A 24,754-nucleotide genomic window follows, 5' to 3' on the forward strand; every position below is an offset into this window, starting at 1 on the left:
TTGTTAATTGAGTCACCTGTTGCTTCTGTCTGCTAATCCTCTTGGAGATGTGACTAGCATTGTGTCCACTTTACTTAGTTACCAAACCTGAACTTCCGGTTTACTCGGCAGCCAACGGCGCCAAATTTTATAAAAAAAGGACAGTATTCAGAAACGCAGATCTTGCCGTTTTGAATATTTTTAAGTGCAGAGGAGGGGTTTGGGGTCTTTTAGACACCAGATCCCTCCAAAAAGAATACCTGTCACTGCCTATAACTGTCATAAGGGATGTTTACATTCCTTGTGACAGCAATAAAAGTGATCAGAAGTTTTATTTTATTTTTAAAGGGACAGTGTAAAAAAATAAATGAAAATAATATGAATAAAAAAAAAATTTAATTTTTTTTTTTAAATGCTCCATCCCTCCGTGCGCGCTCTATCCCTCCGTGCGCGCCCGCAAATTTAAACAGTGTTTAAACCACACATGAGGTATCACTGTGATTGTTAGAGTGAGAGCAAAAATTCTAGCACTAGACTTCCTCTGTTACTCTAAACAAGTAATCGTTAACAATTTTAAGTACCGTAGTTAGTCGCCATTCCACGAGTGTGCACAATTTTAAACCGTAAAATGTTAGGTATCTATTTACTCAGCGTAACATCATCTTATACATTATACAAAAAAGTGAGCTAAAAATTTTACTTAGAGGTGTACTTACTTTTGTTGCCAGAGGTTTAGACATTAATGGCTGTGTGTTGAGTTATTTTGAGGGGACAGCAAATTTACACTGTTATACAAGCTGTACACTCACTACTTTACATTGTAGCAAAGTGTCATTTCTTCAGTGTTGTCACATGAAAAGATATAATAAAATAGTTACAGAAATATGAGGGGTGTACTCACTTTTGTGAGATAATGTAGGTTCTGTTTAATTTTATGCCATGACATACCTGTTATGTTTTTTACCTTAGTGCCAAGGGACAGCTCAGGATCTAATGGATTGACATGCCGATCGTGCATGTCTGCTGACTCCACCTGGTGTTACACTTCAGATACGATGCAGTGTACGGGGGAGGAGAACATGTGTCTTCTCCAGACCACAAAACTATCAGGTCAGTATTACAGATCAAGCCAAAAAATAAAAAATAAATAGTTTTTACTCATTTTAAATTTTGAATTGCAGTAAAACGTGCTGAAACACCTTTATTAGTATGTGTCATGCTCCACGATACACACAGTGAGGTGCATTGGGGGTGCCATTCATCTTGACCCAAGAATAAAATGCATCTATAGACAGATTTTTAGACTTTGAGAAGGATCAGAACTCCTGTTTTGACTTCAGTCCTGGACTTCGTTAGGCCTCATTTACATTTGTGGTGATGGTGATAAAAATATGAGGTTGGGCCTCATTTTTACACCCCCCACCCCCAACCACTCCTCTGAGCTGCAAAGGCAGTGGACTACGGATCTGGTGTGGCAAAAATGATCCCTCCTGAATGGGGCTGCAACTGTATGCAATGGACATGGTTGGGGTGCAGTTATGTGGGTTTTTATGGATTAAAATAGCCAGGGTACAGACACAGGGGGTGCAGCTCAGCCATGCAGCTCTTTTTTGTTGAAGTATCATTGTATTGTGCTCCTTAAAAACAACCACACTGTCTTTTTGAGAGCAGCCTGTATTTCTCCTGAGGTTACCTGTGGGGTTTTTTCTTTGTATCCTGGGAAATTCTTCCACCAGTTGTGGCTGCAATCTTTCTTGGTCTACCTGACCTTGGCTTGGTATCAAAAGAGCTCCTAATTTTCCACTTCTTAATAAGTGATTAAACAATACTGATTGACAAATTCAAGGCTTTGGGTATCTTTTTATATCCCTTTCCATCTTTATAAATTTCCATTACTTTGTTACGCAGGTCTTTTGACTGTTCTTTTCTACCTCCTCATGGCTCATTGTCTAACCTGTTTCGGGCATCCAAGTAAGAGCTAATGATCTCATTGACTATTTATACACAGACACTAATTGTGATTTAAAAAGCCACAAATGTGGGAAATTAACCTTTTAATTGCCATTTTAACCTGTGTGTACCACCTTCTGTGTCCGTACCAAGGCCAAACATTCCAGGAGATGGAAACTTTTGATTAGGGCCATTTGGGTGATTTCTGTTATCATTATGATTTAAAAAAGTGTCCAAAAAACTATGTGATAATAAATGGCTTCATGTGATCACTATCCTTAAATAAAAGACAGTTTTTTTGTCAAAAGCTCTCAGCAAAGACTCACGGCTGAGACTTGCTGATTCATCCCGACAATAAAGCCTGGATCCTCCAGGTGCCTGGACTGACACCCGACTCAGCCTCTCAGCGATCTGCTGAGAGCCTGAGATGGCCGCTCCCCGCCCCCTCTCCACAGCCCAGCACTCCAATGAGCGAGAAGGGGGGAGAACAGAGAGCTGTGTCTGACAGTCTGCAGCTCTCTGCTCATTGAGCTCTGAAAACCGAGTGATCGGCTGTGTGCGATCGCTCGGTTCTCAGAGTAGAGGCGCTGGGGGAGAGATGCACCATCGGACTGAATGAATATGGAAAAAACCCCAAACCCGTACTCCTCGTCTAAAGGCCACCCAATAGCATATTTTACTGCTACAAGGCGGCTCTCCTATGCAGAATCATATATATATATATATATATATATATATATATATATATGATTCTGCACCGCAACAGAAGCGGAACTGTGGGTGTCGGGCAATCGATGTCCGCCGGCAACCCACCGATCGTGGGTAAAACACACAGGATGGGGATCTGCATATGTAAATAAGGCAGATCTCCGTTCTGACAGGGGGGAAGGGATGGATTTTGTGTTCCTGCAAAGCAGGGAATACATTTGATCTCTTCCCCTAGTAAAAGCACCTAACACAGTACATAAAAACACTGGTTAGGCACACAGCTAACCCCTAAATGTTTAACCCCTTCCTGTCATTAGTACAGTGAGCTGTTCCTTTAAAATTGTGAACACATGTGACTGTGTACTAAAATAACAGATTGGATGAATGAAATCAATCTGACTGAATCAATCCCATAACATATAAAGAACCAACCGGTGGCGGCCTGTAATGCAGGGGCGTCGCCCCCCCCATCCATGCGTCCGGCCCCCTAATCTACATTCGAGGCGCCGGAGGGGGTGGACAAAACAGGGGGATACCGTGGATGGGTGAAGGACACAGGGGGACACCATGGGTGGAGAACACGGGAACACCATGGGTGGGTGGAGGACACAGGGGGACACCGTGGGTGGGTGGGTGGAGGACACAGGGGGACACTGTGGGTGGAGGACACAGGGGGACACTGTGGGTGGGTGGAGGACACAGGGGGACACTGTGTGTGGGTGGAGGACACAGGGGGACACTGTGTGTGGGTGGAGGACACAGGGGGACACTGTGTGTGGTTGGAGGACACAGGGGAACACTGTGTGTGGAGGACACAGGGAGACACCGTAGGTGGGTGGAGGACACAGGGGGGGCACGGTGGGTTGGTGGAGGACACAGAGGGACACCGTGGGTGGGTGGAGGACATGGGGGGGGCACTGTGAGTGGGTGGAGAACACAGGGGGACACCATAGCTGGGTGGAGGACACAGGGGGAAACTGTGTGTGGATGGAGGACACGGTGAGTGGAGGACACTGTGGGTGGAGGTCACAGGGGGACACTGTGGGTGGAGGACACAGGGGGTGGGTGGAGGACACGGGGACACTGTGTGTGGGTGGAGGACACAGGGGGGTACGGTGGGTGGAGGACACAGGAGGACACCGTGGGTCGGTGGAGAACACAGGGGTACACTGTGGGTGGGTGGAGTACACAGGGGGACACTGTGGGTGTGTGGAGGACACAGGGGGACACCGTGGGTGGAGGACACAGGGGGACACTGTGGGTGGGTGGAGGACACAGGGGGACACCGTGGGTGGAGGACACAGGGGGAAACCGTTGGTGGGTGGAGGACACAGGGGGACACTGTACGTGGGTGGAGGACACAGGGGGACACCGTGGGTGGGTGGAGGACCCAGGGGGACACTGTGGGTGGGTGGAGGACACAGGGGGACACCGTGGGTGGGTGGAGGACACGGGGGGACACTGTGGGTGGGTGGAGAACACAGGGGGACACTGTGGGTGGAGAACACAGGGGGACATGGTGGGTGGGTGGAGGATACAGGGGGACAACGTGGGTGGGTGGAGGACACAGGGGGACACTGTGGGTGGGTGAAGGACACAGGGGGACACTGTGGGTGGGTGGATGACACTGGGGGACACGGTGGGTGGAGGACAGAGGGGGACACCGTGGGTGGGTGGAGGACACAGGGGGTGGGTGGAGGACACAGGTGGACACTGTGGGTGGGTGGAGGACACTGTGGGTGGAGGACACTGTGGGTGGGTGAAGGACAGTGTGGGGGGACACTGTGGGTGGGTGGAGGTCTGGTGGACACTGTGGGGGGAGAGGACACGGGAGGACTGGGAGAATATCACGGGCTTCCTGCGGTCCTGTTGGAGCCCGGGCCCCCTACACCACCTGTACTGTCTGCCGTCCGCTCCTGCGATGGCGGCCATGGTACCTCCAGACTCCAGCAAAGAAAAACAGCGCCTCACGGTCACCTGATGCCTGAATACCTCTCACAGCGCGCTGCTCCCCGCCGCCCCCTCCTCTCTTTTCGTCCATCCCAGGTGATGTCATGTACAAGCACCTGGGGTGGACGGGAGGGAAGGAAGAGCCGGCGGGGAGCAGCGCGCTGTGAGAGGTATTATTACAGACGCGTCCTGATCCCTGCTGGATGCTGCATGTATTGCAGATGCAGAGGCTCTCATGGGCCCCCTAGCTGCGCAGGCCCTCAGTACGTGCCCGATGGGTCAGTCTGTCTCTGGTCCCACTACAAGTCGCTGATTACCACCATTATTAGTATAAAAAAAATTATAAATGACATAAATGTATCCCATAGTTTGTAGATGCTATAACACCAATCAATATACTCTTATTGGGATTTTTTTTTTTTTTACTAAAAATATGTAGCAGAATACATATTGGCCTAAACGGATAAATAAATTTGATTAACTTTTTTTATTGGATATGCGTTTTTTTTTTCAAAATCGTCAGTCTTTTTTTGTTTATAGGGCAAAAAATAAAAACCGCAGAGGTGTTCAAATACCACCAAAAGAAAGCTCTATTTGTGGGGAAAAAAATTACATACATTTTATGTGAGTACAGCGTTACATGACTGCACAATTGTCAGTTTAAGCGCTTCAGCCCCAGAAGATTTGGCTGCTGAATGACCAGGCCATTTTTTGCCATTCGGCACTGCGCCTCTTTAACTGACAATTGCGCGGTCGTGCGACGCTGTAACCAAACAAAATTGATGTCCTTTTTTCCCATAAATAGAGCTTTATTTTGGTGGTATTTGATCACCTCTGTGGTTTTTATTTTTTGCGCTATAAACAAAAAAAGAGGGACAATTTTGAAAAAAACACAATATTTTGTACTATTTGCTATAATAAATATCCCTATTTTTTTTTTAAAAAAAAGCTAATTTTTTTCTCAGTTTAGGCCTATATGTATTTTTCTACATTCAAACTGAGAGGAGGAAGTACAGGGATTATAGCGGTGCCAGAACATACACGTTACACAGAGGTAAAAACCAAAAATATTTTATTAACAAAAATTCTTAAAAAATATCACAAAAACAAGGTGTGCATCATGAACTAGTATGTTTAAAAACAAGTATGTAGCGAAAATTTTTTACGAGACTTGGCCTTAGAGGCGTGGCGGCCAGTTCCGTAGATAGGTATTTAGATGTCCGACATGTTTCGCCAGTGATGGCTTCCTCAGGGACAGATGTTTGTTACCTATAACGCTACAGTTCAATCTATAGAAGAAAATTAACAATCAAACAAAATTCTATAATCAAGATTTGAACAGACGTACATGTAATACAAATAGATGCTTAAGAATGTTTGCAAGCTGTCAGACATGAATCAACCGCAACCACCCAAAGTGAACCCACAGAGGCCCCACGTGCACCAGGTGACAAATAGTCCCGCTCACCCCAGAGACCCCCACAGCCGATCCACCCTAGGATGGTAAATGTGTACCTGTAGGTCACCAGGGACAGGCGCAGGGCACCCGCAGCAAAGCCTCAAACACAGACTACCATAGATAGCTGCAGGGGGCAGGTGGAAGGACCTGACAGAAGTTATCTCTAGAAAAGAATAATAATGATAATGAATAGTTTTGTTTATAAAAACATTTATGGTGGGCTCTGGACAAGCCTATAAGAGGCGCACTGGGACTCACAAAGTCTCACCTATACTTACAATGATTCAATGGGCAGATTGCAGGACACCGATAAACGATTAATTCAAGGTATTGAAGATGCCATAAATCATATAGTGGGTATAGCGCTCTGAAGATAACAAAGAAGAATTCATGTGTACAACACTCTCATAGAAATAAATAGATACAGCCAGCAATGTCCATGAATCCATGGTATACACAGTTTGTGTGCTAAAATTTGTAAATACGTTGCACTTACTGTAAGGCTTAGTGCAATAGATTAAACAGACGGCTGGTATGGAGATTGCAGCTGGTTGTATCACCCAGTATGTCATGCTGAGAAATAGAAACAAGGCATGAACTCAGTTTGAGCATACTATGAGAGGGAGAGAAGAACTAGGTATTACGAAATGAAGCTATAGATTTAAAGTGCCTACCAAGCCGAGAAGTAGATAGCGGAGCGGTGTCCTGTAGATCCCTGGCGAGTGATTGGGCCAGGGATGCCGGCGTTCTTATGCCCCCCACACACATGCGGCGTCTGACGTCACCGCACATGTGAGCAGACAAAACAAAGCCATTGCGCATGCGCGACTAGCAGATGCCTCCGGGCCTACAAGGTTCAGAAGGCATAGCGGTGGTGTCCATAGTAACGTGTGTAAACACGTTACGGGCACGGCGCAGTATTGGACGGCCAGGCATAGCAGCCCAATACCTGGAGAGTGTTATGATCCTAGGATCGCCAGTGAGCAGTGGCTACCAACGGGTAGAGGAGGTACCAATGCCCTTGGGTGTCCATACAGCTGCAGTATATCCGTGGTATGGGGCTAAAGCACCGGATGAGTTCCGCGCCGTCACAGGGGGCCCACAGGGGCCACAATGCAGAAATTACCCAGCGGGTCCTGCAAAAGAGTGGGGGGGGAGGGGGAAAAAGCAAAGGACCAGGCACCGAAGGGGCACACCGGGCCCAATGGGGACGCGATGGGGAAGATGGAGATGAGTGGGCGCAAGCCTCGGATCAAGTTAAAGCCCCAAAGAGACGCCTGCACACTTAGGCAGATGAAAAGAGGGAAAGGATAGAAAGAAAAGGCTAGTAAGGGGGCAGGATCCCAGGCGTATGCCCACATAATATGTTCTGACAGCTCGCAAAGCTAATTACAATATTGTCAAGGTGCATAGTGTAACAACTGAGAGAGATAATAAGCTTTGAAAAGTTATCCACATATATATTACAAGGAAAAAGAAAGTTATTTATTTAGTGAAACCTACAGATCCTGTGTCTGATGTTGTAAGTCAAAAAATGACAGGCTATAAAAAATAGAAACTAGATCCAATTTAACCAAGGCGGACTCATGAATTGGGGAAAAAAGGGACAGACGGGAGAAATTCAAGGAATCGGCAAGTATATATAATACAGTCAAGATTAAAAGAGTGCTTATAACCAGCCCTAATACAGGCTAAATTAGAGAAATGACTTGAAACTGATATACTTGTTGAGCCCCGGATATCTGGTGGCTTCCAGAGTATGTATCCATTTTGTCTCCAATTGGAGTAATTTTTGATCTATATCACCTCCTCGGGCATGTGCAGGAATATGTTCCAAAGCGGTGAATCCCATAACATGGGGATCAAAGTTGTGAAAGTCCGCAATGTGTTGATTAATTGAGGTGGATGTCTTGCGTTTGTATAAGGGTTTAATGTGATTGCGAATCCGTACGCAAAATGGGCGTTTAGTTTTTCCGACATAGTAGCTGCCGCATATGCACGTGGCCAGATATACTACGCCGATAGTTTGACAGGTAACTTTGTGCTTGATTTTATGAATTTGGCCATTAGGGAGCGGGGTTTCACGTGTGTCATATATGAAATCACATATATCGCAGTTGCCACAGGGAAATGTGCCAAAAGCTGTTAAAGTAGAGTCAGATTTGGGTGCATGATGACTGACTGTAATTTTATCACGTAAAGATAAAGAGCGACGGTAAGTGATCTGAGGCTGGGATTTAATGTATTTTTTAATGGTATTGTCTGCAGTGAGAAGAGGCCAGAACTTATTTAAAATATCCCTGACCTCTTTATGGTGTTGGGAAAATTCAGTTATCACGCGGACGGGCTGAAATTTGTCCGCGCTTTTGTTAGAGTATATTAATTTTTTCCTATCCAATTTTCTCACTTTGTTGAAAGCTTGTTTCAACAATTTGTGACTGTATCCTTTTGTTTTTAGTCTCTCATAGAGATCCTGAGAGGCCACAAAGAAGTCCTTTTCATGCGTGCAATTACGTTTAATACGTAAATATTGATTATATGGAATACTATTTAACATAGCTTTTGGGTGAGCACTTTTTGCATGTAGAATAGTATTTCCCGAAGTTTCTTTACAATAAAGAGATGAGGAGAGATTACCATCCTGATCCAGTTGCAGTTCCAGATCTAGAAAGGTAATCCTTCTCTGGCTACATTCCATTGTGAACTTGAGGTTGTATGAATATACAGCCAGGGTTTCTATAAATTTAGAGAGGTGTTCCTGAGTACCAGACCAGAAAAAGATAACATCATCAATATACCTGTGCCATGACACCACGTGGCACAGGAAATCAGCAAGGCCAGGGTCGGAAAAAAGTTCCCTTTCCCACCCCCCCAGGTACAGGTTGGCGTAGGATGGCGCACATTTAGTGCCCATAGCCACGCCCTGTACCTGGAGGAAGTGGGAAGTGCCGAACATAAAATGGTTACGCGTCAAAATAAAACCCAAAAGATCAATAACAAAGTGACCATAGGCCTCAAATTTAGGGCCTCTTTCTTGTATCAATTTGGAGACTACTCTAATGCCATTGTTGTGGGGTATAGTATTGTATAGGCTTTCTACATCCAGCGCCACCATCCACGTATTGGATGGAAGGTGCAAGTCTCCCAAAATACGAAGAAGATGTATAGTGTCTTTTACATGAGAGGGGAGAGCCAGCACATGTGGGTTCAGATATTTGTCCACAAGCGCACTTGCATTTTCCGTTAAACTTAGACATCCTGACACAATAGAGATTTATGGAGTTTTGGCAAAGAGTAGAATGTAGGTATTCTGGGGTCTCGTACATTTAGAAATTTCCAAGTATTGACATCTATGATTCCTTTTTGATAGGCAGAGAAGATAAGTTCATAGTATTCCCTGGCAAAATTTTTGATAAGTGATCGTGAAATCGGTCGGTACCAGTCCTTATTGTCGAGGATGTTGCGGCACATGGATTCATTGCCGCAACATCCATAACGACCACATTCCCTCCCTTGTCAGCTGGTTTTATTACCAGCCCAGGGTGGTTCTGTAGGGATTTGAGAGCCGTTTCTCGGCAAGGGATATATTAGAAGGATATGAAGTGGAGAAATCATGATGTTTGATGGCGTTACTAATCTGTTCCACAAATGCCCAAATATTGGGGTTCACTGAAAGGTTAGGAAAGGAAGTGGATTTGGGTTTAAAGAATGATGGGGGAGGGAAAGACACTCCTGAGGCTACAATGCCATCACTATCCAAGTGCCCATGGCATTCGTCCTCAGTGTCACCCTCCTCCAAGAGTGTTAGTAAGTCCTCAATGGCTTGAATTTCGGCCAGTGTAGGAACCTGATTTTCTGGTGATGACTCTACTGCTTGAGTTTTTGCAGGTTTGTCAAAGATAACCTTGTACATTAGTTTTCTTGCAAATAGGTGGATATCTTTAACAAATTGGAATTTGTTAAAGTCCGCGGAGGGACAGAAGGTAAGGCCTAGTTGAAGTACTTTTATCTGTTGTTTGGTTAGAGGAAATGAAGAAAGATTTACAACGTCTAAGTCGTGCGTTCGTGCTGAGTGGAAACTATTGGGTGCTGGGATGTAGGACTCTGTGTTGAGTCCAGTGCTTGGGGTAAAAAATGGGAGCTAATTTTGGGTCAATGAACTGAGAAGCTGTAGGAAACATAGTGGTTAGAGTCAGGGCTGGACTGGGACAAAAATTTGGCCCTGGACTTCCTCATGACTGGCCCACTTTAATTTTGAGTGTCCCCAACAGCGCCCCCCTTACATCAGAGTGTCCCCAACAGTGCCCCCCTTACATCAGAGTGTCCCCAACAGCGCCCCCCTTACATCAGAGTGTCCCCAACAGCATCCCCCTTACATCAGAGTGTCCCCAACAGCGTCCCCCTTACATAAGAGTGTCCCCAACAGAGTCCCCCTTACATCAGAGTGTCCCCAACAGCGTCCCCCTTACATCAGAGTGTCCCCAACAGCGCCCCCCTTACATCAGAGTGTCCCCAACAGCATCCCCCTTACATCAGAGTGTCCCCAACAGCGCCCCCCTTACATCAGAGTGTCCCCAACAGCGCCCCCCTTACATCAGAGTGTCCCCAACAGCATCCCCCTTACATCAGAGTGTCCCCAACAGCGTCCCCCTTACATAAGAGTGTCCCCAACAGCGTCCCCCTTACATCAGAGTGTCCCCAACAGCGTCCCCCTTACATCAGAGTGTCCCAATCAGCAGCCCACTTCACATCACAGTCCCCACCAGCAGCTCCCTTCACATCAGAGTCCCCACCAGCAGTCCACTTCACATAGCAGTCCCCACTAGCAGCTCCCTTCACATCAGAGTGCCCACCAGCAGCTCCCTTCACATCAGAGTCCCCACCAGCAGCTCCTTTCACATCAGAGTCCCCACTAGCAGCCCACTTCACATAGCAGTCCCCACCAGCAGCTCCCTTCACATCAGAGTCCCCACCAGCAGCTCCCTTCACATCAGAGTCCCCACCAGCAGCCCACTTCACATAGCAGTCCCCACCAGCAGCTCCCTTCACATCAGAGTCCCCACCAGCAGCTCCCTTCACATCAGAGTCCCCACCAGCAGCCCACTTCACATAGCAGTCCCCACCAGCAGCTCCCTTCACATCAGAGTGCCCACCAGCAGTTCCCTTCACATCAGAGTCCCCACCAGCAGCTCCCATCACATCAGAGTCCCCACCAACAGCCCACTTCACATCAGAGTCCCCACCAGCAGCTCCCTTCACATCAGAGTCCCCACCAGCAGCCCACTTCACATAGCAGTCCCCACTAGCAGCTCCCTTCACATCAGAGTGCCCACCAGCACCTCCCTTCACATCAGAGTCCCCACCAGCAGCTCCCTTCACATCAGAGTCCCCACCAGCAGCCCACTTCACATCAGAGTCCCCACCAGCAGCTCCCTTCACATCAGAGTCCCCACCAGCAGCCCACTTCACATAGCAGTCCCCACCAGCAGCTCCCTTCACATCAGAGTCCCCACCAGCAGCCTACTTCACATCAGAGTCCCCACCAGCAGCCCACTTCACATAGCAGTCCCCACCAGCAGCTCCCTTCACATCAGAGTCCCCACCAGCAGCCCACTTCACATAGCAGTCCCCACCAGCAGCCCACTTCACATCAGAGTCCCCACCAGCAGCTCCCTTCACATCAGAGTCCCCACCAGCAGCCCACTTCACATAGCAGTCCCCACCAGCAGCCCACTTCACATAGCAGTCCCCACTAGCAGCTCCCTTCACATCAGAGTGCCCACCAGCAGCTCCCTTCACATCAGAGTCCCCACCAGCAGCTCCCTTCACATCAGAGTCCCCACCAGCAGCCCACTTCACATAGCAGTCCCCACCAGCAGCTCCCTTCACATCAGAGTGCCCACCAGCAGTTCCCTTCACATCAGAGTCCCCACCAGCAGCTCCCTTCACATCAGAGTCCCCACTAGCAGCCCACTTCACATAGCAGTCCCCACTAGCAGCTCCCTTCACATCAGAGTGCCCACCAGCAGCTCCCTTCACATCAGAGTCCCCGCCAGCAGCTCCCTTCACATCAGAGTCCCCACCAGCAGCCCACTTCACATCAGAGTCCCCACCAGCAGCTCCCTTCACATCAGAGTCCCCACCAGCAGCCCACTTCACATAGCAGTCCCCACCAGCAGCTCCCTTCACATCAGAGTCCCCACTAGCAGCCCACTTCACATAGCAGTCCCCACTAGCAGCTCCCTTCACATCAGAGTGCCCACCAGCAGCTCCCTTCACATCAGAGTCCCCACCAGCAGCTCCCTTCACATCAGAGTCCCCACCAGCAGCCCACTTCACATCAGAGTCCCCACCAGCAGCTCCCTTCACATCAGAGTCCCCACCAGCAGCCCACTTCACATAGCAGTCCCCACCAGCAGCTCCCTTCACATCAGAGTCCCCACTAGCAGCCCACTTCACATAGCAGTCCCCACTAGCAGCTCCCTTCACATCAGAGTGCCCACCAGCAGCTCCCTTCACATCAGAGTCCCCACCAGCAGCTCCCTTCACATCAGAGTCCCCACCAGCAGCCCACTTCACATCAGAGTCCCCACCAGCAGCCCACTTCACATAGCAGTCCCCACCAGCAGCCCACTTCACATAGCAGTCCCCACTAGCAGCTCCCTTCACATCAGAGTGCCCACCAGCAGCTCCCTTCACATCAGAGTCCCCACCAGCAGCTCCCTTCACATCAGAGTCCCCACCAGCAGCCCACTTCACATAGCAGTCCCCACCAGCAGCTCCCTTCACATCAGAGTGCCCACCAGCAGTTCCCTTCACATCAGAGTCCCCACCAGCAGCTCCCTTCACATCAGAGTCCCCACCAGCAGCCCACTTCACATCAGAGTCCCCACCAGCAGCTCCCTTCACATCAGAGTCCCCACCAGCAGCCCACTTCACATAGCAGTCCCTACCAGCAGCTCCCTTCACATCAGAGTCCCCACTAGCAGCCCACTTCACATACCAGTCCCCACTAGCAGCTCCCTTCACATCAGAGTGCCCACCAGCGGCTCCCTTCACATCAGAGTCCCCACCAGCAGCTCCCTTCACATCAGAGTCCCCACCAGCAGCCCACTTCACATAGCAGTCCCCACTAGCAGCTCCCTTCACATCAGAGTCCCCACCAGCAGCTCCTTTCACATCAGAGTCCCCACCAGCAGCCCACTTCACATAGCAGTCCCCACCAGCAGCTCCCTTCACATCAGAGTCCCCACCAGCAGCCCACTTCACATAGCAGTCCCCACCAGCAGCTCCCTTCACATCAGAGTCCCCACCAGCAGCCCACTTTACATCAGAGTCCCCACCAGCAGCCCACTTTACATCAGAGTCCCCACCAGCAGCCCACTTTACATCAGAGTCCCCACCAGCAGCTCCCTTCACATCAGAGTCCCCACCAGCAGCTCACTTTACATCAAAAGTCCCCACCAGCAGCTCACTTTACATCAAAGTCTGCGCCAGCAGCTCCCTTCACATCAGAGTCCCCACCAGCAGCTCCCTTCACATCAGAGTCCCCACCAGCAGCCCACTTCAAAACACAGTCCCCACCAGCAGCTCCCTTCACATCAGAGTCCCCACCAGCAGCCCACTTCACATCAGAGTCCCCACCAGCAGCTCCCTTCACATCAGAGTCCCCACCAGCAGCCCACTTCACATAGCAGTCCCCACCAGCAGCTCCCTTCACATCAGAGTCCCCACTAGCAGCCCACTTCACATAGCAGTCTCCACTAGCAGCTCCCTTCACATCAGAGTGCCCACCAGCAGCTCCCTTCACATCAGAGTCCCCACCAGCAGCTCCCTTCACATCAGAGTCCCCACCAGCAGCCCACTTCACATAGCAGTCCCCACCAGCAGCTCCCTTCACATCAGAGTCCCCACCAGCAGCCCACTTCACATAGCAGTCCCCACCAGCAGCTCCCTTCACATCAGAGTCCCCACCAGCAGCCCACTTCACATCAGAGTCCCCACCAGCAGCTCCCTTCACATCAGAGTCCCCACCAGCAGCCCACTTCACATAGCAGTCCCCACCAGCAGCTCCCTTCACATCAGAGTCCCCACTAGCAGCCCACTTCACATAGCAGTCTCCACTAGCAGCTCCCTTCACATCAGAGTGCCCACCAGCAGCTCCCTTCACATCAGAGTCCCCACCAGCAGCTCCCTTCACATCAGAGTCCCCACCAGCAGCCCACTTCACATAGCAGTCCCCACCAGCAGCTCCCTTCACATCAGAGTCCCCACTAGCAGCCCACTTCACATAGCAGTCTCCACTAGCAGCTCCCTTCACATCAGAGTGCCCACCAGCAGCTCCCTTCACATCAGAGTCCCCACCAGCAGCTCCCTTCACATCAGAGTCCCCACCAGCAGCCCACTTCACATAGCAGTCCCCACCAGCAGCTCCCTTCACATCAGAGTCCCCACCAGCAGCCCACTTCACATCAGAGTCCCCACCAGCAGCCCACTTTACATCAGAGTCCCCACCAGCAGCCCACTTTACATCAGAGTCCCCACCAGCAGCCCACTTTACATCAGAGTCCCCACCAGCAGCTCCCTTCACATCAGAGTCCCCACCAGCAGCTCACTTTACATCAAAAGTCCCCACCAGCAGCTCACTTTACATCAAAAGTCCCCACCAGCAGCTCACTTTACATCAAAGTCTGCGCCAGCAGCTCCCTTCACATCAGAGTCCCCACCAGCAGCTCCCTTCACATCAGAGTCCCCACCAGCAGCCCACTTCACATCACAGTCCCCATCAGAGAGCCCCCATCAGCAGCCCTTCACATCAGTGTCCTCCCTCTCCCGCATGTACTCACCGTTTTGAAGGAAGCTTCGTTCCTCTCTCCAGTCATGTGATAACAAGTGATAGGGAAGAGAGGAAGGAAAGTCTGCCGTTGGTCTATCTCCCCCTGCAGGCTGGAGGGAGCATAACGCCTAATGGAAGGAAGCTTCTCCTCCTGACAGGAGTGAAATTGCGATCACTCACTGTCAGAGAGGAGCGGCTCCAGGACTGTACCTGACTGGCCCACTGAGCCATCAGCCCATCAGAGTCCCCACCAGCAGCTCCCTTCACATCAGAGTCCCCACCAGCAGCCCACTTCACATCAGAGTCCCCACCAGCAGCTCCCTTCACATCAGAGTCCCCACCAGCAGCCCACTTCACATCAGAGTCCCCACCAGCAGCTCCCTTCACATCAGAGTCCCCACCAGCAGCCCACTTCACATAGCAGTCCCCACCAGCAGCTCCCTTCACATCAGAGTCCCCACCAGCAGCCCACTTCACATAGCAGTCCCCACCAGCAGCCCACTTCACATCACAGTCCCCATCAGAGAGCCCCCCATCAGCAGCCCTTCACATCAGTGTCCTCCCTCTCCTCCCTCTCCCACATGTACTCACCGTTTTGAAGGCAGCTTCGTTCCTCTCTCCAGTCATGTGATAACAAGTGATAGGGGAGAGAGGAAGGAAAGTCTGCCATTGGTCTATCTCACCCTGCAGGCTGGAGGGAGCATAATGCCTAATGGAAGGAAGCTTCTCCTCCTGACAGGAGTGAAATTACGATCACTCACTGTCAGAGAGGAGCGGCTCCAGGACTGGCCCACTGAGCCATCAGCCCACCGGGAATCTCCCGGTAGTCCCTATGGCCAGTACAGGCCTGGTTAGAGTTGGTTCACTTACCCATCTTCCAGTGGAAGCAGGAAGAGCGAGTAGTGCTGAGGTGGTAGAAGTGAGTGCCGGGTGTGCAGAGCGAGTGGTAGTAAGTGGTGGCCGTGGTAGTGCTCGTGTGAGCGGGGTAGAAGTGCTTGTGGTTTTTGGTTGGGCCCCTAAGGGCTTGGTGGTGTTGGTAATTCCAAAAGTACGTCGGATAGAGTCCGTGGAGGAGGTGGGTAATTCATTCTTTCTTTTTTTAGGGATACCGTCTTGAGAAAAATCGCGATATGTAGTAGATGAGCTGGAAGAGAAAGGGATGAAGAAAACATTAGGTGCTTCATTGTTATTTTTAGGTATATTTTCAGAGCTCGGTTTGGTGGCGGGTTTTTTTGGGGCATTCCCATCCCACCTGTATGCATAGCCATTTGTGTGGGCAAGTTTATTGCGTAAAAATTTGTTTTCTTTAGCATTGATTATCTCTACTGTGTATTCCTCAAGGTGAGCCCGGAGGTCCTTGTCCCTCTGGGCGAACCTCGGAGAAGACACGTCAGCAGCACGATCCGCGAGCCATTCATTAATGGAAATGTCAAGTAACGCTGATTCCTTATCATATTCTTGACAAAGCATGCTGATCATATTGAAAGAGCATGCTTGCAAGTTGTCTTCCCAGGCCTTTTTCAAGGGGTCAGTAATTTTTTTAATATTAGGGAAGATTTGAATTCTGAGTCCCCAGGGGACAATGTGATTTTCAACGTATTTTTCAAAATATGTCTTGTGCCAATAGACACGGACCTTCTTCTCTAATAACCGTTGGAATCTGATGAAATATTTGTCAAGTTCTGTGTCAGAGATATTGGAAGTAGTGTAGGACGTTTGAATTTTGGTCACAAGGTCCTCCCAAGCTTCCCCACAGAAATCCGCCATGATTTCAAAGGAAATAGCAATAAAATCCTAGAAAAAGTTTTTTTGGGAAATACAACTAAATATCAACAGCACATTCACAGTAATCAAAGATAAGATAGAAAGCTCAAAAAAATATTTTAAACAGTTATGTGAAGGTGTATGTGCTGGCACAGATACAGATGCTAGAGGACAGCCCAGCCAAGAAAATTGTGTATTCAAACACCAGAATTTCAAGGCTGAAATCAAGAAAAAATTGAAAGTGGCTGGGTGACCCTCGATATGATACGGCACCTCATCCCAATAAGTTGAAAAGTCAAACTGAGAGGAGGAAGTACAGGGATTATAGCGGTGCCAGAACATACACATTACACAGAGGTAAAAACCAAAAATATATATATTTTTTTTTTTTTTTTTTTAATTTAAGATTTTTATTATGTTTTTCAAAGAGAAAGAAAAATACAGAAACATCGCCAATTGGGCATACCCTGGCGTCTTAGCATTTATACAAACGGCAATGAGAAAAGAGCTTATTTAAGTGTAATTTTGCTTGATCTGAAGCAAACAAAAGAAACAATTGGTGAGTTATAAGTAAACAAGCATACTACAGACAACTATGGTAGTATAAAGGGTTATTGTACTAGTAGGTTAAGTACTGATTGGGGGAAACATCTCTGTGTAACCTAAATCATGGTATGACATTGTACCCTATATTACGTGTTTTAATAAGAGCCCGTGAGACCGTAATAAAATAGTAGGGGCTTATGTAAAAGCTAGGTGGGCTAGGGGTTGGGCTATTACAAGAGTGGTGTACTTCTAGAGTCCAAAATCCAGGGGTGCCAGTTTCTATTGAAGCGCTCAATGGACATGTTGGCTTTGGCAAAAGAGAATTCCATCTGAAAGTGTTGGTTGAGTAGGTTAATAGCATCTTTAAGTATAAAAAAACCAAAAATATTTTATTAACAAAAATTCTTAAAAAATATCACAAAAACAAGGTGTGCATCCTGAACTAGTTCAGCCACTTTCAATTTTTTCTTGATTTCAGCCTTGAAATTCTGGTGTTTGAATACACAATTTTCTTGGCTGGGTTGTCCTCTAGCATCTGTATCTGTGCCAGCACATACAACTTCACATAACTGTTTAAAATATTTTTTTGAGCTTTCTATCTTATCTTTGATTACTGTGAATGTGCTGTTTAGTTGTATTTCCCAAAAAAACTTTTTCTAGGATTTTATTGCTATTTCCTTTGAAATCATGGCGGATTTCTGTGGGGAAGCTTGGGAGGACCTTATGACCAAAATTCAAACGTCCCACACTACTTCCAATATCTCTGACACAGAACTTGACAAATATTTCATCAAATTCCAACGGTTATTAGAGAAGAAGGTCCGTGTCTATTGGCACAAGACATATTTTGAAAAATACGTTGAGAATCACATTGTCCCCTGGGGACTCAGAATTCAAATCTTCCCTAATATTAAAAAAATTACTGACCCCTTGAAAAAGGCCTGGGAAGACAACTTGCAAGCATGCTCTTTCAATATGATCAGCATGCTTTGTCAAGAATATGATAAGGAATTAGCGTTACTTGACATTTCCATTAATGAATGGCTCGCGGATCGTGCTGCTGACGTGTCTTCTCCGAGATTCGCCCAGAGGGACAAGGACCTCCGGGCTCACCTCGAGGAATACACAGTAGAGATAATCAATGCTAAAGAAAACAAATTTTTACGGGATAAACTTGCCCACACAAATGGCTATGCATACAGATGGGATGGGAATGCCCCAAAAAAACCCGCCACCAAACTGAGCTCTGAAAATATACCTAAAAATAACAATGAAGCACCTAATGTTTTCTCCACCTCTTTCTCTTACTACATATCGCGATTTTTCACAAGACGGAATCCCTAAAAAAAGAAAGAATGAATTACCCACCTCCTCCACGGACTCTATCCGACGTACTTTTGGAATTACCAACACCACCAAGCCCTTAGGGGCCCGACCAAAAACCACAAGCACTTCTACCCCGCTCACACGAGCACTACCACGGCCACCACTTACTACCACTCGCTCTGCACACCCGGCACTCACTTCTACCACCTCAGCACTACTCGCTCTCCCTGCTTCCACTGGAAGACGGGTAAGTGAACCAACTCTAACCACTATGTTTCCTACAGCTTCTCAGTCCATTGACCCAAAATTAGCTCCCATTTTTTTATCCCAAGCACTGGACTCAACACAGAGTCCTACATCCCAGCACCCAATAGTTTCCACTCAGCACGAACACACGACTTAGACATTGTAAATCTTTCTTCATTTCCTCTAACCAAACAACAGATAAAAGTACTTCAACTAGGCCTTACCTTCTGTCCCTCGGCGGACTTTAACAAATTCCAATTTGTTAAAGATATCCACCTATTTGCAAGAAAACTAATGTACAAGGTTATCTTTGACAAACCTGCAAAAACTCAAGCAGTAGAGTCATCACCAGAAAATCAGGTTCCTACACTGGCCGAAATTCAAGCCATTGAGGACTTACTAACACTCTTGGAGGAGGGTGACACTGAGGACGAATGCCATGGGCACTTGGATAGTGATGGCATTGTGGCCTCAGGAGTGTCTTTCCTTCCCCCATGATCCTTTAAACCCAAATCCACTTCCTTTCCTAACCTTTAAGTGAACCCCAATATTTGGGCATTTGTGGAACAGATTAGTAACGCCATCAAACATCATGATTTTTCCACTTCATATCCTTCTAATCTATCCCTTGCCGAGAAACGGGCTCTCAAATCCTTACAGAACCACCCTGGGCTGGTAATAAAACCAGCTGACAAGGGAGGGAATGTGGTCGTTATGGATGTTGCGGCATATGAATCCATGTGCCGCAACATCCTCGACAATAAGGACTGGTACCGACCGATTTCACGATCACTTATCAAAAATTTTGCCAGGGAATACTATGAACTTATCTTCTCTGCCTATCAAAAAGGAATCATAGATGTCAATACTTGGAAATTTCTAAATGTACGAGACCCCAGAATACCTACATTCTACGCTTTGCCAAAACTCCATAAATCTCTAAAAAAAACCCCTGGTCGCCCTATTGTGTCAGGATGTCTAAGTTTAATGGAAAATGCAAGTGCGCTTGTGGACAATTATCTGAACCCACATGTGCTGGCTCTCCCCTCTCATGTAAAAGACACTATACATCTTCTTCGTATTTTGGGAGACTTGCACCTTCCATCCAATACGTGGATGGTGGCGCTGGATGTAGAAAGCCTATACAATACTATACCCCACAACAATGGCATTAGAGTAGTCTCCAAATTGATACAAGAAAGAGGCCCTAAATTTGAGGCCTATGGTCACTTTGTTATTGATCTTTTGGGTTTTATTTTGACGCGTAACCATTTTATGTTCGGCACTTCCCACTTCCTCCAGGTACAGGGCGTGGCTATGGGCACTAAATGTGCGCCATCCTACGCCAACCTGTACCTGGGGGGGTGGGAAAGGGAACTTTTTTCCGACCCTGGCCTTGCTGATTTCCTGTGCCACGTGGTGTCATGGCACAGGTATATTGATGATGTTATCTTTTTCTGGTCTGGTACTCAGGAACACCTCTCTAAATTTATAGAAACCCTGGCTGTATATTCATACAACCTCAAGTTCACAATGGAATGTAGCCAGAGAAGGATTACCTTTCTAGATCTGGAACTGCAACTGGATCAGGATGGTAATCTCTCCTCATCTCTATCGTAAAGAAACTTCGGGAAATACTATTCTACATGCAAAAAGTGCTCACCCGAAAGCTATGTTAAATAGTATTCCATATAGCCAATATTTACGTATTAAACGTAATTGCACGCATGAAAAGGACTTCTTTGTGGCCTCTCAGGATCTCTATGAGAGACTAAAAACAAAAGGATACAGTCACAAATTGTTGAAACAAGCTTTCAACAAAGTGAGAAAATTGGATAGGAAAAAATTAATATACTCTAACAAAAGCGCCGACAAATTCCAGCCCGTCCGCGTGATAACTGAATTTTCCCAACACCATAAAGAGGTCAGGGATATTTTAAATAAGTTCTGGCCTCTTCTCACTGCAGACAATACCATTAAAAAATACATCAAATTCCAGCCTCAGATCACTTACCGTCGCTCTTTATCTTTACGTGATAAAATTACAGTCAGTCATCATGCACCCAAATCTGACTCTACTTTAACAGCTTTTGGCACATTTCCCTGTGGCAACTGCGATATATGTGATTTCATATATGACACACGTGAAACCCCGCTCCCTAATGGCCAAATTCATAAAATCAAGCACAAAGTTATCTGTTAAACTATCGGCGTAGTATATCTGGCCACGTGCATATGCGGCAGCTACTATGTCGCAAAAACTAAACGCCCATTTTGCGTACGCATTCGCGATCACATTAAACCCTTATACAAACGCAAGACCTCCACCTCAATTAATCGAAACATTGCGGACTTTCACAACTTTGATCCCCATGTTATGGGATTCACCGCTTTGGAACATATTCCTGCACATGCCCGAGGAGGTGATATAGATCAAAAATTACTCCAATTGGAGACAAAATGGATACATACTCTGGAAGCCACCAGATATCCAGGGCTCAACGAGTATATCAGTTTCAAGTCATTTCTCTAATTTAGCCTGTATTAGGGCTGGTTATAAGCACTCTTTTAATCTTGACTGTATTATATATACTTGCCGATTCCTTGAATTTCTCCCGTCTGTCCCTTTTTTCCCCAATTCATGAGTCCGCCTTGGTTAAATTGGATCTAGTTTCTATTTTTTATAGCCTGTCATTTTTTGACTTACAACATCAGACACAGGATCTGTAGGTTTCACTAAATAAATAACTTTCTTTTTCCTTGTAATATATATGTGGATAACTTTTCAAAGCTTATTATCTCTCTCAGTTGTTACACTATGCACCTTGACAATATTGTAATTAGCTTTGCGAGCTGTCAGAACATATTATGTGGCCATACGCCTGGGATCCTGCCCCCTTACTAGCCTTTCCTTTCTATCACTTCCCTCTTTTCATATGCCTAAGTGTGCAGGCGTCTCTTTGGGGCTTTAACTTGATCCGAGGCTTGCGCCCACTCATCTCCATCTTCCCCATCGCGTCCCCATTGGGCCCGGTGTGCCCCTTCGGTGCCTGGTCCTTTGCTTTTTTCCCCCTCCCTCCTCCCCCCCCACTCTTTTGCAGGACCCGCTGGGTAATTTCTGCATTGTGGCCCCTGTGGGTCCCCTGTGACGGTGCAGAACTCATCCGGTGCTTTAGCCCCATATCACGGATATACTGCAGCTGTATGGACACCCAAGGGCATTGGTACCTCCTCTGCCCGTTGGTAGCCACTGCTCACTGGCAATCCTAGGATCATAACACTCTCCAGGTATTGGGCTGCTATGCCTGGCCGTCCAATACTACGCCGGTCCTTCCACCTGCCCCCTGCAGCTATCTATGGTAGTCTGTGTTTGAGGCTTTGCTGCGGGTGCCCTGCGCCTGTTCCTGGTGACCTACAGGTACACATTTACCATCCTAGGGTGGATCGGCTGTGGGGGTCTCTGGGGTGAGCGGGACTATTTGTCACCTGGTGCACGTGGGGCCTCTGTGGGTTCACTTTGGGTGGATGCGGTTGATTCATGTCTGACAGCTTGCAAACATTCTTAAGCATCTATTCGTATTACATGTACGTCTGTTCAAATCTCGATTATAGAATTTTATTTGATTGTTAATTTTCTTCTATAGATTGAACTGTAGCGTTATAGGTAACAAACATCTGTCCCTGAGGAAGCCATCACTGGCGAAACATGTCGGACATCTAAATACCTATCTACGGAACTGGCCGCCACGCCTCTAAGGCCAAGTCTCGTAAAAAATTTTCGCTACATACTTGTTTTTAAACATACTAGTTCATGATGCACACCTTGTTTTTGTGATATTTTTAAAGAATTTTTGTTAATAAAATATATTTGGTTTTTACCTCTGTGTAATGTGTATTTTCTGGCACCGCTATAATCCCTGTACTTCCTCCTCTCAGTTTGACTTTTCAACTTATTGGGATGAGGTGCCGTATCATATCGAGGGTCACCCAGCCACTTTCAAGTATTTTTCTACATATTTTTGGTAATAAAAATCGCAATAAGTGTATATTGATTGGTTTGCACAAAAGTTATAGCGTCTACAAAATAGGGGATAGTTTTATAGCATTTTTATTATTATTTATTTTTTTACTAGTAATGGCGGTGATCTGCGATTTTTATCGGGACTGCGTCATTATGGTGGACACATCGGACATTTTTGACACATTTTTGGGACATTGGCATTTATACAGCGATCAGTGCTATAAAAATGTACTGATTACTGTAAAAATGTTACTGGCAGGGATGGGGTTAACACTAGGGGGTGATCAAGGGGTTAACTGTGTTCTAACTGAAGGGGGGAGGGGACTGTGTAGGGGAGATGACAGATCTCTGTTCATGTTTTGGATGAACACACGATCCGTTTCTTCTCCCCTCAGAGAACCAAGAACTATGTGTTTACACACACAGATCCCAGTTCTCGGTGTGTCACGAGTGATCGCGGGAGCCCGGCAGTCTCGCATCGGCTCTGATGGGCGAGCAGCGGGCAGCGCGTGCCCTTAGTGGCCACAGGGTGGAGCGACGTTATATAACGTCGTTTCGCCCAGCCGTGCCATTCTGCCGCAGTAAAACTGCGGCAGCTGGTCGGCAAATGGTTAAATAGCGCAGTGCCATATCACAAAAAAATGGCCTGATCATTAAGGGGGTAAACCTTTTGGAGGTCAATTGGTTAACTTCACAATTTTCAATAAAAATTCTCTTTTAAGGGGGGGAAAAAAAGCACATTTGGAGCCTCCAGTTTTAGGACCTTATTGACATGTTTTGGTGTTAGAGCCCTTTCACACTGGGGCGGGGGCGGCGTCGACGGTAAAACGCCGCTATTATTAGCGGCGTTTTACCGTCGGTATGCGGCCGCTAGCGGGGCGGTTTTACCCCCCGCAGGCGGCCGAGAAAGGGTTAAATACCACCGCAAAGCGCCTCTGCAGAGGCGCTTTGCCGGCGGTATAGCCGCGCTGTCCCATTGATTTCAATGGGCAGGAGCGGTAGAGGGGCGGTATATACACCGCTCCTTCACCGCTCTGAAGATACTGCTAGCAGGACTTTTTTTACCGTCCTGCCAGCGCATCGCTCCAGTGTGAAAGCCCTCGGGGCTTTCACACTGGAATGCAGGCAGCGGCACTTTCAGGTCGGTTTGCAGGCGCTATTATTAGCACAATAGCGCCTGCAAACCGCCCCAGTGTGAAAGGGCTCTTAGAGATGAAATTGCCATTTTGGTTCCAATCTTTTCATTTATTTTTCTATTTATGTTTTTACAGGCAGCATAGAAGGATCAACAGCAATGCGTGGTTGTGCCACAAAAAGCCTCTGCGATTTAGGTAGCCAATCTAGTAGCAGCCAAGGACAATCCATGGAGGTTAAATTTATCTGCACTAGTGGAAGTACTGGACTCCAGAAAGGCTTCTACCTCCCAGCTGTGATTTGTATTTTCTTTTTAAAGTTATTGATCTGAAATGAAAAACATTTTTATTTTTAGACCAGAAACTAAAAAAAAAAGGTTGATTTGTGGAACATATGCTTTTTTAAAAAAATCTTAAGTAGTAGATAATTAAAAAAATAAATAAATAAACGTTTTAATATAAACACAATTGATAAAGTTTGGCTGAGCACAGATTACATGAAACATATAGAGGCACTAGATTGATGTAAATTTCACTTTTAGAAATTTCAGTGTTTGTAAATTGCTGATGTATTTCATATTTTTCACCGTATGAATAAAACAATTTATGTTACAAATAAAAAAATGTAATACAATTTTTTTTTTTTTTAGCGGCCTACAAATTTACAACTGTCTCGGTTTTATTTGGAAATCCAATGTGCATAACAGAGGGAAGAGTTTGTGCCCCATCTGAAATTCGTTCTGCATGTATGGTCATGGTATATACTTCAAATGCCGCGTACAGACGATCGGACATTGCGACAACAAAATCCATGGATTTATTTCCGACTGATCAAA

At 47.0% G+C, this 24,754-nt stretch overlaps 1 protein-coding gene across 1 annotated transcript in view; it reads left to right on the forward strand.

Moving 5' to 3' along the window:
* Positions 1 to 24,552, forward strand: part of LOC141110430 (phospholipase A2 inhibitor 25 kDa subunit-like) — a 56,708-nt gene extending 32,156 nt beyond the window's left edge. The window contains exons 4-5 of the mRNA XM_073601775.1: positions 949 to 1,089; positions 24,057 to 24,552. Coding sequence (XP_073457876.1) covers positions 949 to 1,089; positions 24,057 to 24,250 — 335 coding nt within the window. The 3' untranslated portion in view covers positions 24,251 to 24,552. The remainder of the gene's footprint in view (positions 1 to 948; positions 1,090 to 24,056) is intronic.
* Positions 24,553 to 24,754: the final 202 nt, after the last annotated feature.

This window comes from Aquarana catesbeiana, linkage group LG10, assembly GCF_042186555.1.
Source record: "Aquarana catesbeiana isolate 2022-GZ linkage group LG10, ASM4218655v1, whole genome shotgun sequence".
Lineage (NCBI taxonomy): Eukaryota > Metazoa > Chordata > Amphibia > Anura > Ranidae > Aquarana > Aquarana catesbeiana.